Source organism: Chlorella variabilis (assembly GCF_000147415.1).
Source record: "Chlorella variabilis unplaced genomic scaffold CHLNCscaffold_17, whole genome shotgun sequence".
Classification (NCBI taxonomy): Eukaryota; Viridiplantae; Chlorophyta; class Trebouxiophyceae; order Chlorellales; family Chlorellaceae; genus Chlorella; species Chlorella variabilis.
This window is the reverse complement of record NW_005435071.1, coordinates 219691-232170: the sequence shown is the minus strand read 5'-3', so window position 1 is coordinate 232170 and position 12480 is coordinate 219691. Positions and strand designations below refer to the sequence as shown.

General features: G+C 69.4%; 4 protein-coding genes across 4 annotated transcripts in view; 3 read left to right on the top strand and 1 right to left on the bottom strand.

Annotated features, from left to right (window-relative positions):
* The window catches only part of CHLNCDRAFT_136649 (hypothetical protein), a gene marked incomplete at both ends in the record, with an annotated part of 8324 nt that extends 3432 nt beyond the window's left edge, over nt 1-4892 (top strand). Inside the window, 14 exons of the mRNA XM_005845577.1 lie at nt 167-256; nt 612-680; nt 930-1020; nt 1343-1459; nt 1705-1825; nt 2048-2201; nt 2445-2496; nt 2697-2762; nt 3084-3160; nt 3371-3448; nt 3672-3750; nt 3983-4038; nt 4526-4621; nt 4803-4892. Coding sequence (XP_005845639.1) covers nt 167-256; nt 612-680; nt 930-1020; nt 1343-1459; nt 1705-1825; nt 2048-2201; nt 2445-2496; nt 2697-2762; nt 3084-3160; nt 3371-3448; nt 3672-3750; nt 3983-4038; nt 4526-4621; nt 4803-4892 — 1236 coding nt within the window. The remainder of the gene's footprint in view (nt 1-166; nt 257-611; nt 681-929; nt 1021-1342; nt 1460-1704; nt 1826-2047; nt 2202-2444; nt 2497-2696; nt 2763-3083; nt 3161-3370; nt 3449-3671; nt 3751-3982; nt 4039-4525; nt 4622-4802) is intronic.
* A 549-nt stretch (nt 4893-5441) lies between these two features.
* Nucleotides 5442-5746, bottom strand: CHLNCDRAFT_136648 (hypothetical protein; the record flags this gene model as incomplete). Its single annotated transcript, XM_005845467.1, has 2 exons — nt 5442-5548; nt 5653-5746. 2 exons carry the CDS (start codon nt 5744-5746, stop codon nt 5442-5444), a joined length of 201 nt encoding a protein of 66 aa, XP_005845529.1.
* A 683-nt stretch (nt 5747-6429) lies between these two features.
* Nucleotides 6430-6915, top strand: CHLNCDRAFT_136647 (expressed protein; the record flags this gene model as incomplete). The annotated part of the gene is made up of 3 exons (XM_005845576.1): nt 6430-6501; nt 6641-6694; nt 6802-6915. The coding sequence occupies 3 exons, from the start codon at nt 6430-6432 to the stop codon at nt 6913-6915; spliced, it is 240 nt and encodes a 79-aa protein (XP_005845638.1).
* Nucleotides 6916-7431: 516 nt separating this feature from the next.
* Nucleotides 7432-9643, top strand: CHLNCDRAFT_59733 (hypothetical protein). The gene is made up of 7 exons (XM_005845575.1): nt 7432-7586; nt 7852-8015; nt 8194-8249; nt 8399-8577; nt 8824-8897; nt 9068-9163; nt 9374-9643. Exons 1-7 carry the CDS (start codon nt 7551-7553, stop codon nt 9540-9542), a joined length of 774 nt encoding a protein of 257 aa, XP_005845637.1. The 5' UTR covers nt 7432-7550; the 3' UTR covers nt 9543-9643.
* The last annotated feature ends 2837 nt before the right edge of the window (nt 9644-12480 follow it).

Genomic DNA, 12480 nt, shown 5'->3' with positions numbered 1-12480 from the left:
CGGCCTCAGTGCCCCCGCCCACCCTCGCCCTGCGTGCCTGCCCGCCTGTCCGGGGCAGCACCCTTCCTCCACTCCACTCCACACCCCGCCTCCCCTCAATGCCGCGCACATGACTGCTCGCCTGCACCCTCCCCGTTTCCCCGTGCGCCGCCGGGCTTGCCTGCAGGTTGTGGGTGCCAGGGGGCTCAAGGGCAGCCTGGTGGACCGAATGGACGCCTTTGTGCTGCTGGAAGTGCGCAAGGGGCGGCCCCTGAAGGTGCGGTGGGGGTGCCAGGGTGGTCGGGGCGGTGCGGGGTAGGGCGGCAGCGGGGCGGCTGGCAGGGCCTGCCGGCGGTGGCGCCGCCGCTGCCTGCTGCGGGCTGCACGCGCTGCGCCGCTGCACACGCGCGCGCTGCCCAACCAAGCGCCTGCCCCCGCCACCAATCGCTCTCTCAACACTTCACACACCCAGACAGCCAGACACACACCCTGAACACACACCCTGCGCACACACCCTGTACACACACACACACACACGCATGCACGCACGCACGCACGCAACACATGCACACCCAGACACCCTATGCACACACACTCCTTGCTGTATGCCCCCCCCTCACCCCCCCCTGCAGACCAAGGTCATCCCCAACAACGAGAACCCGGCCTGGAACGAGGAGTTTGACTTTGTGGTGGACACGCCGGTGGGTGAGGGGCAGGGCGGGGGGCGGCGCGCCTGGAGGCGGCTCCCTTGCCGCCTGGCTGTGCTGGCTGGCTGGCTGACTGGCTGGCTGGCTGGCTGGCTGGCTGGCTGTGTTGGCTGGCTGGCTGGCTGGCTGTGTTGGCTGGCTGGCTGGCCGCCCCAGATGCTCCGGCCTCTGCCCGCCCACCCTCCCTTGCACTCCGCCGCGCCTGCCCGCGCGCCTCCCCGCCCCGCCTCCTCCCGAGCGCAGAAGCAGCAGGGTCTGAGCCTGGTGCTGAAGGATGACGACCTGCTGGGGGCCAGCACCGAGGGCGTGGCGGTGGTGCCGCTGGACGGCTCGGGTGGGCGGGGCGGCGCAGAGTGTGTGTGCATGTGTGTGTGTGTGTGTGGGTGGGTGTCGAGTGCGGCGGTGTGCTATTGTGGTTCCACCGGGGCAAAGGTTTCAAGGAGGGGCAAAGGAGGCGGCGGATGGCGCCTGCCCGCTCCCGCTGTGCCGCACCCCGCCCCTGCGTCAGCCCCACACCACCCCCGGTCGCCCCTGCCTGGCTCGCCCCCGCCTGCCCCCCCCGCCACCAACTCCTGCTGCTGCTGCTCCTGCTGCCCCTGCCCCTGCTCCTGATCCTGCTGCCCCTGGTGATCGTGCTGCTGCTCCTGCTGCTGCAGAGTTCATGGCCAAGCCGCGCGTGCCCGTTACCCTCACCGTGCCGCTGCGCGCCCCCGGGGAGCCGGCCAAGGCCAAGGAGCGGGCGCACCGCACCGAGAGCGGCGCGTCGGCGGCGGGTGAGGGGTGTGGTGGTGGTGGTGGTGGTGGTGCTGCTGCTGCTGCTGCTGCTGCTGCTGCTGCTGCTGCTGGGAGGGGTTGTGCTGGTGGTCGGGGTGGGGCGGGGGAGGGAGGAGGCGCCTGGATGGCGGGATTCAGCGAGCGCCCCGGCCGGGCGGCGCGCCCTGCGGTGCTTGCCCGGCCGCTGGCGCTGGCGGCGGCAGCCCCGCCTGCCTCTGCCCCCGCCCCCACCTGATGCTCACAGCCTGCGCCTATGTGCTGGTGGTGGCAGGCTCGGGGCCCAGCCCCATGGCCGACGCCGCCTCCTCCTCGGCCAGCGGCGAGAAGAAGAAGAGCTTCCTGAAGAAGGGCATCGCCAAGCTGCGGTGCGCGCCCTGCGCTGCGCCGCCCTGCACCACGCATGCACGTACTGCCGTACTGCCAGCGTACTGCTGCAGCGCGGTTGCAATGCCACCATGCCGCGGCTGCTGCTGCCTCCCGTGGAAAGCGCGCCTCCCCTCTTGCCGCCGTCTCGCCCCTTCCCGCGGCCTCGCCTGAACCCTGCTGCCTGCCCTGCCCCTGCTGCCCCCTACTGCCCCTCCCTGCAGGCGGCACAAGAAGCCAACAGACACCCCGGGCGAGGCGGCGGAGCAGGCGGTGGCGGACGCGGTGGGCGGCACGCTGGCGGGGGCCGGCAGCCCCAGGTCGGAGGCGGGTTCCCACCGCCGCGATTCGATGGACACAGGCGGCCTGGCGGTGGAGGTGGGCTGCTTGCCTGGCTGGCTGGTTGGCGCTTTGCTGTGCTCTGCTGTGTGTGCTGATTTCCATGGTGGAGGTGGGCTAGTGGCGGTGGAGGTGGGCTGCTGGGTTGGCGCCGTGCCGTGCCGTGCCGTGCCGTGTGTGCGTGTGTAGCTAGCTGCGTCTGGCGCCCGCGGCAGCAACCTGCCAGCCCTGGCAACCAGTCTGCCGCCGCCGGCGGCGCCGCCGCCGCCGCCGCAGGACTAGGATGATGATGCCGGCTCCGTGGCCAGCACGCCCCGCGTCAAGCTGCCGTCGGGTGAGAGGGGCCTGCAGCGCAAGCGCCGCTGGGGGCAGCAGCCGGCCAGGCCTGGTTGGAGGCAGCCAGCCACGGTGCGAGGGCCGCCAGCCTCCCTGCCGCCACCCGCCCGCTGTTCCGACTCGCGTCGCCGACTCGCTGCGCTGCGCCCCGCTGCCGCCGCGTGCCCTGATGTGGCTTGCTGTGCCTGCTGCCTGCAGGCGCCCCCACCGGCGCCACTGTGACCGTGGAGTGCACCTACTTCCCCTTCAAGTCCTCCCAGCCGGGTGAGCACCTGGGCAGCCCAGAGCCCTCCCGCTGAGCCCTCCCTCCCTCGCTCTCCCTCTCCTTCTCCCGCTCTCTCTCTCTCCCGCGTTCTCTCTCTCAGAGACAGCATGGGGAGGACAGAGTCGCCCATCCTCACAGCTGCCCATGCGGGGGAGCCTGCCTGCGTATTTTGGGAATCGCAAGGGCCGGGAGCCAGCCAGCGTGCCGCCCCGCCCCGCCTCGCCCCGCCATCCCACCCCACCCAGCTCCTCCCCTCCCCTTTCTATCAACGCACTCACCCCTTCGCCTGCCCCGCTGCGCACGCTGCGCACGCTGTGCAGAGCCCGTGACCACCTCCAAGCCGGGCACCAGCAAGGACGCCCCGGAGCAGGCCGCCATCACCACCGTGCGCCGCATGGTGAGCGGGAGGAAAGCGCAAGGGAACAACAGCATGCTGGGCCTGCTGCCCCAGACAGTTGGATGTACTGCTGCCCAGCCAGCCGGCCAGCGCCCTCGCCGCTGTCCCCGCCTCTCTCTCTCCCGCCCCCATGCCGGGTATCCCCCTGCCGTTCCTGTTCCTTCACCTCCACCCTCCCTGCCTCCCTGCTTGCCCCTCCCCTCCTCGCAGCTCATGAGCACCACCTCCCCCGACCTCACCAGCAAAGGCGTGCTGACGGTGGCGCTCAAGAAGTGCACAAACCTGGCGGTGAGGCTCGGTGGTGGTGGTGGTGGTGTGTGGGGGGTGGGGCGCTTGTGGCTGTGGGCAGGGCAGGCATGCAGGCGTGCGCAAGCAGGCAGGCTCCTCGCTGCGGGGCCGTGGAGGGCTGGGCGCGGCACGCGCCGGCCGTGCCGCCTTGCCTGCCCCGACCCGCGCCCGCCGACCCGTGCCCGTCGTACCGCTTCCGTACCGCTTCCATACCGCGCCGCAGAACAACCCCGACACCTACGCCATCATCACGCTGTACGACCCGTACCGCCTGCCCATCCCCAACATCGAGTTCCGGACAGGTAGGGGGCCTCTGAGGGTGGGGGGTGGTGCCTGGTGGCGAGTCAGTCGCAGCAGCCACGCCCCACCCTGCCGCGAGGGCAGGGGAGCATCCCCCGCAACCTCCAGCAACCTCTCGCGAGCGCCGCCCGCTGCCGCCCTCTTCCACACCCCTCCCACCCGCCCCCTCCTGCCCGCCCCCAGAGGCCTCCACCTCACACGCACACCGCCCTGCCGCCTGCCCCGCCCCTGCAGAGGTGGTGATGAACGAGGATTGCCCCCGCTTCAACCTGCAGTGCGACTTTGTCAACGTGTCAGGCGAGGCGCCCGCTGGCCTCCCGCTCGCCTCCTCCTGGCCCGGCCCGGGCTCGCTCTAGGACCTCGCATGCAGCGCCCTGTGCGCCCCCTCGCTTCCAGCGGACCCACCCTTGCAGCCATTTCCAGCACCCGCTCACCCTCATGCCTTCTCCCAACTGCGTTGACGCCCCACTCACCCCCAACCCCCGCAGTCGCCTCCTCCCTGTCTGTGGTCATCCACGAGAAGTCCGGCACCCTGGACGCGCTCAAGTCCTTCAAGCTGCCCTTCCTGCAAAAGGCGCGCCCGCACGCACGCACTCACGCACATGCACGCCACGCCCGCACGCATGCACGCATGCACGCCTGCACGCCGCCGCCCCGGCTGGTGCCGAGCACCGGGGCGTGCCCGCCCCGCGCCCCCTCGTGCCTCACACCTCCACCTCACACCTCCACCTCCCTCCCTCTGCTGCTGCTCCCCTGCTCTCTCCACCCCGCCCGCAGGCGGAGGACAAGGTCGTGGGGCGCATGCGCATCACGCTGGAGGATGTGGCCAAGGAGGGGCGCATCAAGGACCAGTGGCCCCTGCTGGAGGCGCAGGTGGGGGCAGGGCCGGCCGGCGCTGTGTGCGTGAATGTGTGCACGTGCTGCTCTGTGGGTGTGTCAGGTCGTGGTGCGGTGCGGGGGTGGGCTGTCGTTCTGGGGTGCAGCCTGCTGCGCCGCTTGCCTGCGTGAACAAGCCGTGCCCGCCTGTCTGCCTTTCTTTCTTCCCGCGCCGCAGACGGGCGAGGTGCACATGGGGCTGGAGTGGAACCCGATTGTGGTGGAGGAGGTGGCGGCGGCGGCCGAAGGAGTGACGGCAGAGGGGTGAAGCCAAGCCAGGCATGGCTGGGCTCCGGCCTGCCTCCGCCGCCTCCGCCTGTGCCACTATGCGTCTCTATGCTTCCAGCTACCGTCCACCGACTCGGCGGGGCCGCAGTTGCTGGCAGAGGCGGCCTCGACGTGCGCGCCTCCTCTGTGTGTGTGTTGGATAGCTCGAGGGCTGGCTGGGGGGCAACCCTTGCCGCCGCTCTCCCCCTCCTCCCGTGCATCGTATTGTGGCGCCGCACAAGGCGCCGCCGGCGTATACATTCATTGACTGACCCCTTTTCCGGCGTGTTGCCACCTCCCAACCTGCCAGCCAACACCCTCCCTCCCACCCACCGGTCCACCCTCCGGTGTGCTTCCTGCCGGCCACCCCCCTTCCTTTACTCTATTTTGCCTTTCGTGCGCTGCAATGGATTCGCAGCAGCTGCCTGCCATCTGTGCGTGTAACACTGGACCCATTACAGCAGCAGGGTCACAGAGAGAGGGAATGGTGGCTGAGTGTGGAACTTCATGTGCGGCAGGGCGCTGCCCAGTGCACGATCAGCGGGCACGATCAGCCCACCGACTGCAGCCCCAGCTCGTGCCACTTCTCCGGCTCCTTCGCCTTCTGCTCCTCCTCCACGTCTGGCAGCAGCTGGACGGTGGCGGGCAGTGGGATGTCTGCGATGCGGGGAGGCAAGCAGCGGGGACGCGGTTGGCGGCAGCGGCAGCGGGAGCGTAGGCGTAGGCGGCGGCGCTGCGGCAGGTCCCTGGTGCGGCCTCACCGTCGTCCGGTAGCCGCTCGGCAGCCCACTCCTCGTCGATCAGGTCCAGCAGGTGGGGTTCCCTGATCAGGGAGAAGTCGATCGTGGCTGCCATCGTGTGGGCGATCCGCCTCCCCCTCCCAGCACAACTAGACCAGCTGCTGGGGGGGCGTGGGACCCTTTTTGAGCTCTTCCAAGTACAGAAGTGTGCTGAAGTGTACGGCGGTCCTCTCGAAACTTTAAATTGCGCCCCTTGCCGCGTCGTCCTTCACCACCCAGCCCGCCCAACGCTCCTGCTTCCAACCTCACAAGCAATCATGGGCTGCATCTCGAGCAAGGCCGACTCGGCGGTAAGCTTGCCGCCTCTGCCACTTGCACTCAGAGTTCGCCGCCTCTCTAGCATGAGCGTCGCTATCGGCTGCTCTGTGACCGATTTGCTGCGTGCCGGGGGCCGCCGCCCCGTTGTGGCCGCTGGGAACACCTTCGATTGCGCCATCTCTGCCTTGCCCCCGCACCCTGCCGTCGCACACGCGGCGCCGCTGAATTTGGGGCCGCTGCACAATCTGGCTCCTGCCGCCAAACTGCTAGGACGGGCGGCCTCACCGCCCTGCCTGCGGGCGCCGCCCCCTTGCGCCCCCTCCCTGCACTCTCCTGTTTTTGGTTTCTTTGGTCTCCAATTTTACGCCAGACTCCCGAGGGGAGAAGGGGAGGGCATAAAGAGAAAAAAGATAATAATAAAAAAGATAAGTGTCTGCCAAGTCAATCCACACAGACGCACCCTTGTGCACAAACCTGATAATGCAGACGGTGGACAAGAGCGTGGAGGCCGCGGCCAAGAACAAAGACAAACTCGAGGCGGGCATCAAGAGCGTGAGTGGCATCACGAGCGTCAGTTTTTGCCGGCAGAAGCTTGGATCAGCACCTAGCAGCACACCCGAACCACCAAATGACAGCATGCGCTCTGCCGCGAGGCACTCGAGCTCTTTGCCCCTGGCCGCGGTGCGTGCAGGCTGGCGCCAAGGCCGGCATCTCCCAGACCGCCCTGGATGCTGGCGTGAAGAAGGTGCGCCCAGCTTTGCCTGTGGACGGGGACCATAGTGTGAGCACTGTAGCTGTCTGCGCCATGCTCTGCAGCCCTCATCTGGTGCCCCTCCTCCCTGCCTGTCGCAGGTGGATGCGGCCCTCTCTGACAAGGAGGGGCTGAAGAGCACCATCAACAAAGCGCTTGGCAATGAAACAACCCCGGCTGCCGCCACTGAGGCCCCCGCTGTCATGGCGCAGTAAGCGGCCGAGGCCGTGCGCTGTGCCTGCTGCTCGCAGCGGCATGGCGGGAGCTCATGCGGCTGGACGAAGCGCACGTCGGGGCGTCCATTCACTGTACCGCTGGCGGCGCAGCCTTGGCACCCTCCCGACCTCCAAACTCAACAGCCAGCCCCAAACTCAAAGCTTGACGTCCCCAGTCTCAACATGCCTGACGAAGCGTGCATTGATTCATTCTGGTGTGACTTACCTGATCCCTGCTGTGCGTGTGCGATATTAGAGCGTGTGTTTTATTTCCTGATATATTGGCATGCGGGCCAGCCATGGCGCAGACCCAATCTGCGACCTGCCGCAAGCAGTCGCAGCCCCATGCCAACACACCCAACTACCGATTCTATTGTCAGCACATGTAAACATCAGCGAGTCAGCCATTTGCTGCAGCATGAGCCTCCCACCATGAGCCGTCGCCATGGCATGCCGATGTGGTGGCATGGTAGCGCCCTGATGTCGCATGCATGCCACTCTCCTTGCATTGTGTGTGCATCCCACTTGTGTGTCTTTGCCCTTCCACCTCTCCTCCACCAATACAGAGCCCGATACCGCGAGGCAGCTCAGCAGCAGATCACCTGGCGACCGCGCGAGTCTTGCAGCCGTCCGCAATGGCGGTAGCAGAAGGACCCGATGTTGTGGGAAAGGTGAAATGGGGCGCCACCAGCACGCATGTTGTTTGGCAGCAGACATTCGAGGGCTGCGAGCCCTGCTCTGTGCCGCCGCCCCAGGAGAGTGCTGCACGATCTCCAGTTCCAATCGTGCAGGAGCGCCGCGCGGTGCAGTGCACACCCGCCCCGCCGCCGCCGCGCGCCTGCGCCTGCCTGCTGCCGTCGACGCCCTGACCAGCGCGCTGCAGCCGTGCGGCCCACACCATGCGTGCGTCCCTGGCCCTGGCCGCCCCTGCCGCAGAGCGTGTTCCCTGGCGACGTGCTGATGGCGCTGCCGGAGACGGGGGTGGTACGCATCGGCGGCGGCGTGCAGCAGGATGGCGAGCTGCTGGTGGCCACCAAGGCGGGGGTGCTGCGCCGAGAGGCCAAGGGCGGCAAGCTGTGGGTGGAGGCGCGGCAGAAGAGGTGGGGCGGCTGGCGGGGGAGCAAGCGCATCGCCGCCAGCCGTTGCCGCATCGTGGGACGAAAGCCTGCCGCTTTCCTGGGCCGTGGCGCTGCCCGTACAAGCCGCGAGCTTGGCGCCGGGCGCTGCGGGTCAGCTGTCAAGGTGGTTTGGGTGCCCCGCCTGCATCCCTCCTTGCAGGTACACCCCTTCCCCCGAGGACGTCGTCATCGGCAGGATCACAGACAGGCACTCGGGTGGGCGCAGCCGCCAGCGCCGCAGCTGGCGTGCCCGCATGCGCCCGTATGCCTGCTGCGCCCCTTTGGCGGCTCCCTGCGCTCTGCGGCAGGCCGCGCACACGCACACGCATGCACACACACGGCACGCCCTCCCTCGCTCCCCGCAGAGAACTACGGCGTCGACATCGGCGGCCCCTTCCGCGCCCTGCTGCCCGTGCTGGCCTTTGAGGGCGCCACCAAGCGCAACCGCCCGCACCTGCAGGTCGGTGACCTGGTGTACGGGCGGGTGGAGTCGGCGCACAGGGACCTGGAGCCGGTGCTGTCGTGCATGGATGGCGCGGGCAAGGTGGGGGGCTGCGCGTGCGCCTGCATCACGTGTGTGTGTCGGTGTGTGCCTTGGGGCGTGTGTCGTGGAGCCAGCGGGGCCGAGGCGTGTCGGCCGGGTTCCTGTTGTGCTGCTGCCGTGGCAAAGTGGTCAGGTGGGGGCGCAGCCGATTCGCGGCGGAGCAGCGCCTTTGGTGCCCCTCCTGCCTGCCCTGCTGCGGATGGCTCACCACTGCCTGCACGTGCCTGCCTGCCTGCCTGGATGCAGGCCTCTGGTTTTGCCCAACTGAAAGGCGGCATGGTGATTGAAGTCAGCACCACCCATGCGCGGTCGCTGCTCAGGTGGGCCCTGCAGGGGTGGGTGGCACCAGAGGCGCAGCAGGGCGAGGCATGGCAGGGCACTCGCGCCGGTGCAGACCTGCGTGTGTGCTGCTGCGGCCCCCGCCGGCGGCTGCTCCTGTGCCCAATTGCCGCTGCCCCCTCCTCGCCCGCGCGCGCCTGTACCGGTGCAGCCGGCCGCCAGCGGCGTTGCTGTCGGCGTTAGGGCGCTCGCTGCAGTTTGAGCTGGCGGTGGGGCTGAACGGGCGGGTGTGGCTGGATGCCCCCAGGTGGGTGGCTGCCTGCTTGGCTGGCTGCTTGCCAGCAGTGCGCAGGCGCGGTGCCTGCCTGCCTATCGCAGTGTACAGGTGGAGCACCTGCCTGTCCCTGCTGCCAGCCCTGCCTGGCTGTCTGGCTGTAGCTGGCTGCAGCTTGGCGCTGGCTCCTCACGCGCTTGCCCTGCTGCCTGCTCTACCTGCTTGCCCCGCTGCTGCCTGCAGCTCCTCAACCGTCATTCTGGTGGCCAACGCGATACAGAGCAGCGAGTTTCTGACGGCGGCGCAGCAGGAGCAGCTAGTGGCGGCGCTGCTCAAGGGCAGCAGCGCGGCGGCGGCACAGCGGCGCCAGCAGCAGCAGCAGGAGCAGCAGCAGGTGGAGCAACAACAATAATGGCCGGCGGGGGTGCCGTCGTGCGTGCAGTTGCTGGCTACATGATGACTGACAGGGAACCTTGACTCTGCAGCTCCTCAGCTGTAACCTCAACTGTTGCGAGGGAAGGGGGGGCTCACACCAGCTGCGGCTTTCGGCCTGCGCTTGCCGCTGGGGCGATAACACGTGGCCGCCGCTCGACGGCGGCAGCAGGGCACCCTGTCAGTGCTCGGGGCTTCCTGCATCTCTTGTTGATAGCCCTCGAGCAAGCTAAACAACAGCTTTCTGAAGCTTTGCAGCGGGTGTCTCGCTCCCCATCCACCTGCAGCTGCGAGACATCGGTCCCGATGATGCATGGTAGTCCGCTTTCGGTCGAACAGCTCGGCGACAGCCTCTGCGGGCCTTTCCTGGCGTACCCCTTGGCGGGATAAGCTGTCTCAGGCGGTGAAGCCCCGAAAAGATGCCTGAATTGGGCTGCTGGCCACAAAAGAAAGTGGCTCGTTACCTCTCAAAACGCGCCGGGAATCCCCGAGCGCCCGAACCAGAAGAGAGATGGCCGCGCAGGCCACGAGCGGCCCCCCCACCAGGGGCCAGGTGCGGCGCACGGCCGCGGGGTGGGAGGCAGGATTCAATCAACTGCTGGTGGGCGTTTATGCCACGGAGGAGCTAGCGCAGCGAACATTAGACATACTGCACCTCAAGGCGGCCGCCGATAGCCACCAACCAATGGAGCGAGTGGAGCTGCTGCTGCCCTTAGAGGTGCGCAAACAGGGCCCCAGCTGATCCTGAAGCATGTGCGAGTGGTGCGCAGGGGCGCCGGGCGGTTCAGGCGCCCCGGGGTTGCCCCGCGCCCCCATCGAAGTTCTCATGCCAGCCCCCAGTCATCTGGCTGCTCCCATCGTGCTGCTGGGCCTCAACCCGCCGCCTGATGGGCACTGCATCCCCGCAGAACTACTTGGATGCGCGCACGACCGCGGAGCTGCACTCCTTTGACCTCGCGGCGGTGCTGGCGGCGGTGCGCAGCTACGCGGTCGGCGCCGCCCGCGCGCCGCGCTGCGGCGTGCTCGACACCACCGTGCCCGCCGGCTCCGAGGATGGCGCCGGCGGTGGCCAGCACCCACACGCCGGCAGCGACGCCGAGCACAGCAACTACCGGGGCATCACGCGGGACAACAACGGGCGGCAGCAGTACTGGATTGCCCTGCTGTACGCCTCGCTAGAGTGAGTGCCCCGTACGCCCCGTCTCCTCCTCTGCTGCCCGCCCGACTGCCTGGATGCCTGTGAGGGATGAGGCGGCGCTGCTGCAGCTGGCGGCTGCGGCTGACCGCCAGCTGGGCTTGCCGGGTTGGGCTGCCTGTGCACGCCTGTCGTTACCGCGGCAGCCATCACGGGCAGCGCTCGCCCGGCCGCCAACTGAAGGTCGCGCCGCCCACCGGGGACAGCAGCCCCTGCCCTGCTGGGCACGCCGCTGCAGCGCTGCGCGCGGCGCCATCGCCCGCTGCGTCTGGCTCTGCACCTGCCGCTCCCTAGGCCGCCCGCAGCTGACGGCCCCTCCTCTCGCCTCCTCTCCCGACGGTCCACCCCCTGGCCTGCCCGCCCGCCCGCCTGCCCGCCCGCCTGCGCCTGCAGCAAGAGGAAGCGACCCGTGCCTCCCGCGGAGCACGGCAAGACCAGCCTGTACATAGCGTGCTGCCGGAGCGCGCTGGAGGCGGCCGTAGCCCATGACCTCGCCGTCATGTGGTGGCGCCTGGGCACCAGCTACGCACACCTGTGGGAGCCGGGGGAGCAGGGCCGGCAGCCGGCGCAGCAGCAGGCGCAGCAGGCGCAGCAGGCGCAGGCGCAGCAGCATGTGGAGGAGCAGCAGCAGGAGGAGGGGGGGCGGCCGCAGGATTCGCAGCAGAATGGCGAGCAGCAGCAGCAGCCGCAGGAGGGGGGGCGGCCGCGGGATTCGCAGCAAAATGGCGAGGCAGAGCCGCAGCAGGCGCAGCAGGATGGCGAGGCGGCAGGGCGGCAGCAGGGAGGCGAGCCGCCACCGTCCCTGCAGCAGCAGCACCACTACCAGCAGCAGCAGCAGCAGCAGGAGGAGGAGGAGGGCGAGGGCGGCGGCGCCGACGCGCTGCCAGAGGGCCGGATGCCGGCAGTGGTGGAGTGGGTGCCCGAGAAGAGCGTCCTCAAGCAGCTCAACTTCCTGCCAGAGCTGTGAGGGGCTGCTGCCTGCTGCTGCCTGCTGCTGCTGCCGCCACCGCTGCTGCTGCCTGCACTGCCGCCGCCGCTGCCGCTGCTCTGTTTTCAAGTTTCGGGGCTGTGGCCGGTCCTGGGGCTGCCGGCCTGGGTGCCTGCGTCGCTGCTTTTGGGGCTGCGCCGTGATGCGCTGCTGCTCTGCCGGAGCTGCCCTGTGGCTGGGGCGCTGCTGCTCTTGGGGCTGCCTCGCCGGGCGTGTGAGTCCCAAGATGCACCTGCCCTGCCCTGCCCTGCTGCAGGTATGCCAGCAACCAGCCGCTGATGCGTCAGCTGCTGCAGGCCCGCACGCTGTCGGGCCTCCGCACGCTCGTGTCCCAGATGCGAAACAGCGGCGCGCTGGGCAGCCTGGCGGCCTCGTGCCGCGCGCAGCGCCCCTCGCCGCCGCCCGGCGAGGCGGCGCCGCCGCGGCCCGCGCCGCTCGCCGCCGCCGCGGGCGCGGCGCTGCGGCGCCGCCCGCGCAAGCCGCCCGGCGGCGGCGGCGCCCAGCTGTGGCGCGCCGGCGGCGCCGCGCAGCCGCCCGCCGCCGGGCGCGCCTGCGACGCGCCGCGGCCCAAGGTGCTGGCCGCGGCGGTGCGGGAGCGGCAGGCGGCGGCGCCTGTCGGCGGGGAGATGGGCAAGCATGGGCGGCTGCACGACAAGCCGTACATGGGGCTGGTGCGGGACCGACAAATCACGCTGCACCCCTGGCGCCCCATGATCTGCGCCGTGGTGGAAGGTG